The sequence below is a fragment of the Capsicum annuum genome, chromosome 3 (genome assembly GCF_002878395.1).
Source record: "Capsicum annuum cultivar UCD-10X-F1 chromosome 3, UCD10Xv1.1, whole genome shotgun sequence".
Lineage (NCBI taxonomy): Eukaryota > Viridiplantae > Streptophyta > Magnoliopsida > Solanales > Solanaceae > Capsicum > Capsicum annuum.
The window spans coordinates 151,968,533-151,976,141 of NC_061113.1; the positions used below are offsets into that span (position 1 = coordinate 151,968,533).

At 36.6% G+C, this 7,609-nt stretch overlaps 1 protein-coding gene across 1 annotated transcript; it reads right to left on the reverse strand.

Moving 5' to 3' along the window:
• Positions 1-2,577: 2,577 nt before the first annotated feature.
• On the reverse strand, positions 2,578-6,099 carry LOC107863469 (xylan O-acetyltransferase 1). The gene is made up of 5 exons (XM_016709401.2): positions 5,336-6,099; positions 5,080-5,251; positions 3,994-4,193; positions 3,744-3,902; positions 2,578-3,389 (listed from the first exon to the last, which is right to left on the reverse strand). Exons 1-5 carry the CDS (start codon positions 5,890-5,892, stop codon positions 3,041-3,043), a joined length of 1,437 nt encoding a protein of 478 aa, XP_016564887.1. The 5' UTR covers positions 5,893-6,099; the 3' UTR covers positions 2,578-3,040.
• Between the last annotated feature and the right edge of the window lie 1,510 nt (positions 6,100-7,609).

A 7,609-nucleotide genomic window follows, 5' to 3' on the forward strand; every position in this document is an offset into this window, starting at 1 on the left:
TGTTTGCCAGATCGACCTTTCGAGACACCCAACACCTCTCTAGCGGTCTCCCTAATGCAATTGGCAGTCGTCTCACACATATTATCCACCCCTCCTCTACTCTCCCAAGCCCCCTACTCTTCAACTTCTCTTCCATCTCCAAAGCACTAGCCAAAGTCAGGCTCCCCCACTTAATCCTGGGCCGCGCCTTCCTACTTCTCTTCTTTTTGCCCTTATTGATCACCAAGTCCATCACCAACAACCTATGTTGAGTCGAGAGATTCTCGCTAGGTATGAATTTACAGTCTTTACATAGTGCTCTATCCCCTTTTCTAAGAAGCAAAGAGTCTATCTGAGTCTTGGCCACTAAACTACGAAACGTAATAAGGTGATCCTCCTTCTTCGAAAAGATCAAATTTGTTATCAACAACCCAAAAGTCCTAGGAAAATCCAACAGAGAAGTTCCTCCTTCATTTCACTCACCAAAAGTAAATCCGACATACACATCATCATACCCTCTCGACAAAGACCCAATATGCCCATTGAAATCCCCTCCTATGAAAAGTTTCTCAGTGCTCAGGATGCTCCTCACCACCTCATCTAAAACCTCCTAGAATTCCTTCTTCTCCTCTTCGTCCAAACCTACTTGCGGGGCATAGGCACTAATAACATTCACCGTAGACCCTCCCATGAACAACTTAATAGACATTAGTCTATCACTAACTCTCTTTACCTCTACCACCTGCTCCCTAAGATCTTCATCTACTAAGATACCTACCCCATTTCTATATCTCATGCTACCCGAGTACCACAACTTATATCCATCCACATCTCTCGCTTTAGTGCCTACCCATTTAGTTTCCTGGACACACGCTACACTAATTCTCCTCTTTCTAAGAATCTTTACCAGCTCTATAGACTTACCCTGCAAAGTACCAATGTTTCAATACCCAAGTCGTAACCTAGAAGCTCTCTTATCCCGCCTAACCTTACTACCCCTAACCCCTAACCCCAAACTCGATTCTAGACCCGGCCCAAACCAAACCCCCCTAAACCCCGGGCCAGACCCAAAATCTCCTGACCCCAACCACGACCTATGCCATGCCCCTAGTCTACTCTCGCCAATCACAGCCACTATGCAACAAAAGAAAGAAAGGAAAAAGGAAAGAAAGATAACAAAAGGGGATCAAGATAAGGTAAAAGGCACACTAGTTAAAATAAAGTCAATAAAGGAGCTAGGGACAAAGACAACAATCTATAATAGATAGGGAGTAACAAAACCAATAATATAACGCAAATTTTGATACACAATAGTCAATAGCAGGAACTAATACTACCGCACTTAATGGATATGCTAGTAAATCAAGTAACAGTAATCAGACAAGGTAACACACTCCAAAACTACTAAGAATAATAAAGTGATTCACACGTACAACACTATTACAAAGTAACCAATCAACAAGAAATTCGACACCCACAACTAGATAATCAGCCGAAACGCTACGAAACAAGAATCACAACAAGAATAGTGTAGAACACTACCAGTAGCAGCCCCTAAAAATTAAGAAAACTATACACAACTAGAAAAGATGGATCGAGTTCACCTGATCGAATTTGAGTTGTGTCCTTATACTTGGTTGAGTCGCTGGATTCCGACAATTTACAGTAGAAATTGGTCGCCAGAATAGTGTTGCCGGAATAGTGTTCCTGTCACCGAATTTCAACATGTTTTGTGTTCTTCTTCTTTAAGAGATGATGATGATGGTGCCTATCTTCTTCTTGTTGTTGTTCGTTAACTACGAAAGTATGACCGGATGGTGAGCTAAATCGTCGTAGATACGCTGGAATAGAAGTGATAAACTGGTGCCTGACGGTGATTTTGTGCCGATGTTACGCCGAAAAAGGTTTCTCAGGCCAAGCGCTGGTGGAGACGACAATGGCTGGAAAGGAGAATTGAGGGACGGCTGGTGTTATTGTTGCCGCCGTTGGTGACGTTGACCGGAGCGACTGATGTTGGTCGAGTTGTTGGGTTCCGTCAATTTGATGATGAAATTGTTCGCCAAAACTTGTTTTCGGAGCTGCCGCGCGTCAATCTAGTTTCCTTTCACGTGAGTTGCTATTATTTCTATTTTATGGGTATTTTCTTATCGGTTAAATCAAAATTCGAACTGTTAAGAACTAAAAATTCATAAATCAAAATCGATAAAAAAATATCTTATTAATTTGGTCGATAATACATAAAATTGCATCAAATCGAATCGAAACCAACCGGTGCATCTGTCTTGAATAATACTTGGGGGAGGGGGAAGCCAATTTTTTCTAGCTAATTCTAATGCATCTGTCTTGAATGATTTTTCTCAGAAATTGTGTGCAGCAGGGACCCTATTGACCAATTTCCAAATTAAGCTGTTGTTCTGGGGGATCACCAAAAGTCTAAGAAAAATTGCATCTCTGACGCTCAATGGTATAGGACTACAACGAATTAGATGTCGATATTTGGCACCCTCCCCCCCCCCCCCCCCCCCCCCCCCCCCCCCCGCCCGAAAAAAAAAACAGAAAAGAAAGAACGCCACAAGTTTCTGCAGAGATACGTAAATGCACTGTTAAGTTCGGTATATATTATTCATTTATTTTCTTCAAAATAGAATTTCATTGTACAATGGTTGTAATTAGATTGATGTTTACCCAACCGCCAGACTCTTTCTTGTGTGTGACCTGCTTCTTCATCAGAGGCCCTATGAAATGGAAAAGATAAGCAAAAGCCCAACGTTATACAAAGATATGGGAACCACTCCAAAGCCCAAGAGCAGGCACATCAACAAGATCTTTGGGACCACCATAAAACTCAGGGCAAATGGGCAATCACAGCTACAAGATTTTTTTCCTTTTCTTTAGGAAAAGATAACAAGGACTTAACAAGAAAGCACCAAAATTAGAATTGTGGTTCTTAAACCCCCTAAAAAAAATATAGAAATTGGAGTGAAGCTGCACAATGAAGGATCATAATTGAAATGCGCATAAAATGATCGACATCACTGTTATAGGAAAAATATGCCTAGTGTCAAGAATGGGATATAATACGCGAATAGAGGAACTCATTCCAAGTATCAGGCAATCCTGGGAGGCACCAATGAATACAATCAGCATAGGTAGCTGGATCAGCTTGCTGCTCCGGCATCAGCATTTTTCCTTGTCGAATGGTGTGGACAGAGGTGTGTGCATCTTTCCTGTACTCAGATAGGGTGGTGATATTGAGGAAATAAACAGGGACATTGATGGATTGAGTAACATTTGCTGCTACCACAAATAGTCTTTTGTCTGTACCAACACTAAGCGGCATTGATGTATTTAACACTGGGGTTGTCTCTTTTGCACATTTTATCCCATCAGGATTGTTCCAATCCAAACTCCTGCAAAGGGTTAACCAAGAAAAACTCAGAAAATTGTCACAGTTTGGTCCGTAATGTCCGCTAACTCTAAGGCTTGTTTGATACGAGGGACTTAACTTATGTAGACCGACAATGTGAAAAAGACAATGTGAATAATTTTACACTATGTTGTATGTACTAGCTGGGTAACCAGCATTATTTATCAGATTACCATCTCACTTGTATGGACAGTGGACACTACATGTTACTACTTATCATCTCATAACGTTTGAGAGTTAAAATGTTGATATGATATGTATCAAATACTAAAATATGAAGGAAAATGTAGCTTCTAAGTTAATTAATATAGAACATGAAAGGAAAAGGGGATTATACTTTATATGAAGGGGAGACATGCTCATGAAGAAGACTTTGGTGTTATTGACATCCACATTGTTTTCTACCCACTGCGACCATGTTGTCAAAACTCTCCGATATGCAACTGGTCTCTCGATCTCATCATATTCTGTGGCTCCTTCATCGAATGACCCTCGTCTGTTTTATAGGAAAAATATCAAAACATAAATGTGGAATTCTGTAGAGGAAAAAAATATCAAGTTGGATTTTTTGAGTATTAATTACTTACAGAACTTTCATGGCGAAAGTATTCATCCACCAAATGTATGTGTTGAAGACGAGATAATCCACATTCTTCCAGTTCTTCCCATGTTTTTCGATTGATTCGGGCATGATAATTCGGTTCAATATACTATGCATGTTTGGGTCATCTGAATTTGACTCCACCAGAAATGGAGCCCAGTAAAATTCCACTGTGGCGTTATAATCCTTCATGCATGTTCATATCACATCTATTATTATTATAATTTACATATACAGAGATAAAATTATTTCAAAAGCTTCTTTCAAGGGATACGTATGCTGAGAGCAGCACCACAACTATTCGCAGATGGACTAACCGCTTTACCCGTATTAGGTGGAGTTATATAGAGAATCAGTCTATCTTCTTACTGAACTTATAATACATAATCTAATCCAACCAATCAAAGATTAAACATTAAGCAACATTAGTTATTGACTTCAAATGTAAGCAAAACTACAGGATCGTGATTTATAACTAATGATTTTAAACTATAAGGTCTCTAAAAAAATAACAATCCATTATAAGTGAAACTAGTCAGTTGAAAAATAATAGTCCTCTGTTTAAAAAATAATGACCTACTTTCCTTTTTAGTTTGTTTAAAAAAGAATGACCATATTTCTTTTTTGGCAATACTTTAATTTTAATTTTTCACATGATATGTTTAGGATCACAAGATTTAAAGGACATTTTGGCATATTTGGCACAACTTTAACTAGAGGTTAAAAGATTCAAAAATTTCTTTATTTTCTTAAACTTTGTGTTAAGTCAAAGTAGGTCATTTTTTTTTAAATGATGATAGTAAATCAGTAAACTTAATAAGATTGATTGTCTAGTAAGGAAATTGTTTGCACTATCATGAACTTATAAAGGAGCAATTAATAAGGTGTTAGGAAATTGTTTGCACTATCATGAACTTATAAAGGAACAATTAATAAGGTGTTATTAATGCAGGTCACTTAAATACAGGAAGCAATTAATAATTCATTATCATTGTAATTGAGGGAAGTACGAGATAATTGAAAAATTAATGCTACTTAGATAAACAATCGAAAAGTGAAGATAGATATATACCTCAATCCTGAAAACAGACAAAGAACCATTCTTGTTTAAGCTTTTTCTGCCGGGAGGAACCGCGCATTGAACCAAACAAATCATGGATTCCCATTGATTTCTGTTCAGCGAATCTCCCACAAACATAAGTCTCTTGTTCCTCAGTTTCTCAAGCAGCAATTTTGGTTTAAATCTGAAATTTCAATATCAAAATGTTAAGTAAGAAAATTGGACAAAGAAATAAAGAAGGATTAAAGAATCAAGAATTCGTTCATACTTGGGTAAAGAACAGTCTCTGGGTTGCCATCTCCAGTTCTGATACATGGAGTCTTGTCTTCCATTCCTCATGCAAGTGACTTGTGCTGTGAGAAACTCACATTCTGGTTCTTTATAAATTGGGTGTGTGACATTGTCATAAACCCATTCCCCTGTAAAAAGATCACAATCTTCCGGTGGCAACTCAATATTCTCCTCTTCTTCTTCAGTAGGCATTTCAATCTTTTCCTCCTTCGCCTGCTCTGTTTCTTTCTCCGTTCTTGAATTCATCACGACGGATGAGACTTTGCTCTCATGATCACCAATGTTTGGAATAATTTCTTTAACTCCATTTTCTTGATTCAACGATTCATTGCTAATATCTTGATTTCTGGCCATGGAAAATGGGAATTCAGCAATTGTCTTGACGTCTTCATTGTACATGAAACATCCAAATAGGAATATGGAGAATACAACTACAAATATGGAAAAATTGTTGTTCTTCCTGCCACTGTGCTTCATCTTGAGAAAGTTGGGGGAAAAGAGGACTGGGGATTTCCGGCTACGAAGTGAATACATGAGATGGAATAGAGGAATATGTGATGAGGGAAAGATTAGTGATAACAATAGGAAATATAAAGGAAGAGAAGAGTGAAATATAGACTAACATATTGAATAATTTTTTATTTTTCTGTTAGGAGTTTAATTGAGTTGTTTAATATAGATTTGGTGAAATGGAGTTTTCTGTAAGAAATTCAAGTATCAGTTGCTGGAGAGTTGTCCTTCTCCACTTTAGAAATTTCCTTCTGATCTGTTTTGAACTACTTTGTTCCTCCTACTCCTCCAGAAAACTAACTACTATTGTCAGATGAGAGCGAAAGACATCTTAAAGCTTGCTTTATTTTGATTTTACTGTTTATTAAGACTTAAGTGTTGCAATATTGTGTCCATATTAAAGATTGAGTTCATTCATACAATTAGATAAGAGTGAGTGGCGTTTTGAGTTTATAATTTATTCTACAATTCATTATTTTATGTATTTTAGCTTGACGGGTCACGAATTTCAAGAATATAAATAATATTTTTGAATATTAAAATTTTAAATTAAAAATATAGATATATCAAAAATATTCTTTATAAATCAATGTCATGTCATTTCTATAAGGAGTATCGTTAATAACAATATTGAAACAAAAATTTACACTTGTCTAAAGGCGCGTGGAAGGTATTTTTCGACTGATGTGGCGTCCAAGTTACCCGACAAGCAATATATTAACTCACCCTCATTAATTTATACATTTTTCTTTATTTTCATCCACCATTTTTACCAATCTTAAACTTATTTAATAGTGAAAATTATTGAAATAGATTTAAAAATTAGATATAAATTTAGGGATTCAACCTCTCTCATACGAATCAGATTTACAAATAATATTTAATTTAATTAGTTTAGTTGGTTGAATAAAAACTAAATTGAATCTAAAAATAAAGATTTAACTAGTAATATAATTTATAAAACTAAATCTAAAATTGAATAATAACTAGTCATATCATTTATAAAAATTCGCTCATATAAATAAAATTGACATCTAAATTTTTTTACCCAAATGATTATAAAAAAAAAAAAGGATTATAATTACCCCACCCCACAAATCTATCTTCTTCCCCCCACCCCCCCACCCCCAAAAATCTATCTTCTCCAGCCCACCCACCCCACCCCACCCCACCCCCACCCGCTTCTCAACCTAAGTCATCTTTTCAAATGCCCATTGTCGTACCACCTCTTCTTCAAGATAACTTATTTAGTATGATTGACAATCAAATGAAAATTCCTCACATGGTGCTCTCCAAATTTCAGTAGATAATTTTAAAGCAATGAAAGTGAAAATAAGAAACAAAAGAACTGATTTGGTTGGATTTGATTTTAATCCACCGTATTTTATCGACAAATATTTTTTCTATTCAATCTGTAGAAGATCTTGTTGGGTTTAGTTTAATTCAGTATAACTTTTTTTATATATATCAAATAGATCTGCTTGTATAATAAATATTAATTTTATGTACAGATCTTACTAATTGAACGTTAAAGAGAAAAATAAAATCAAGAGAGATATTCATAGAATTTGGGGCCTGTTGCAGCTTAGCTTATGCAAAAGTCATAGGACCAATTAATCACCAAACTAAGGTTAGCTGGGGAAGTTTTTGGATTCAGGTGGGTGAGGCTGGGGGAGGGGAATGTTGGGGGTTGTTGCAGCGGGGATTTGGGGGCGCGGGTTGGTGAGTAAGGGGAGGGGCG

Coding starts and splice junctions, on each gene's coding strand:
- LOC107863469 (XM_016709401.2), bottom strand. CDS start 5,892: ATGTATTCACTTCGTAGCCGGAAATCCCCAGTCCTCTTTTCCCCCAAC. Junction 5,252..5,335: donor AGAGACTGTTCTTTACCCAA/GTATGAACGAAT, acceptor TTGAAATTTCAG/ATTTAAACCAAAATTGCTGC. Junction 4,194..5,079: donor TGTCTGTTTTCAGGATTGAG/GTATATATCTAT, acceptor ACATGCATGAAG/GATTATAACGCCACAGTGGA.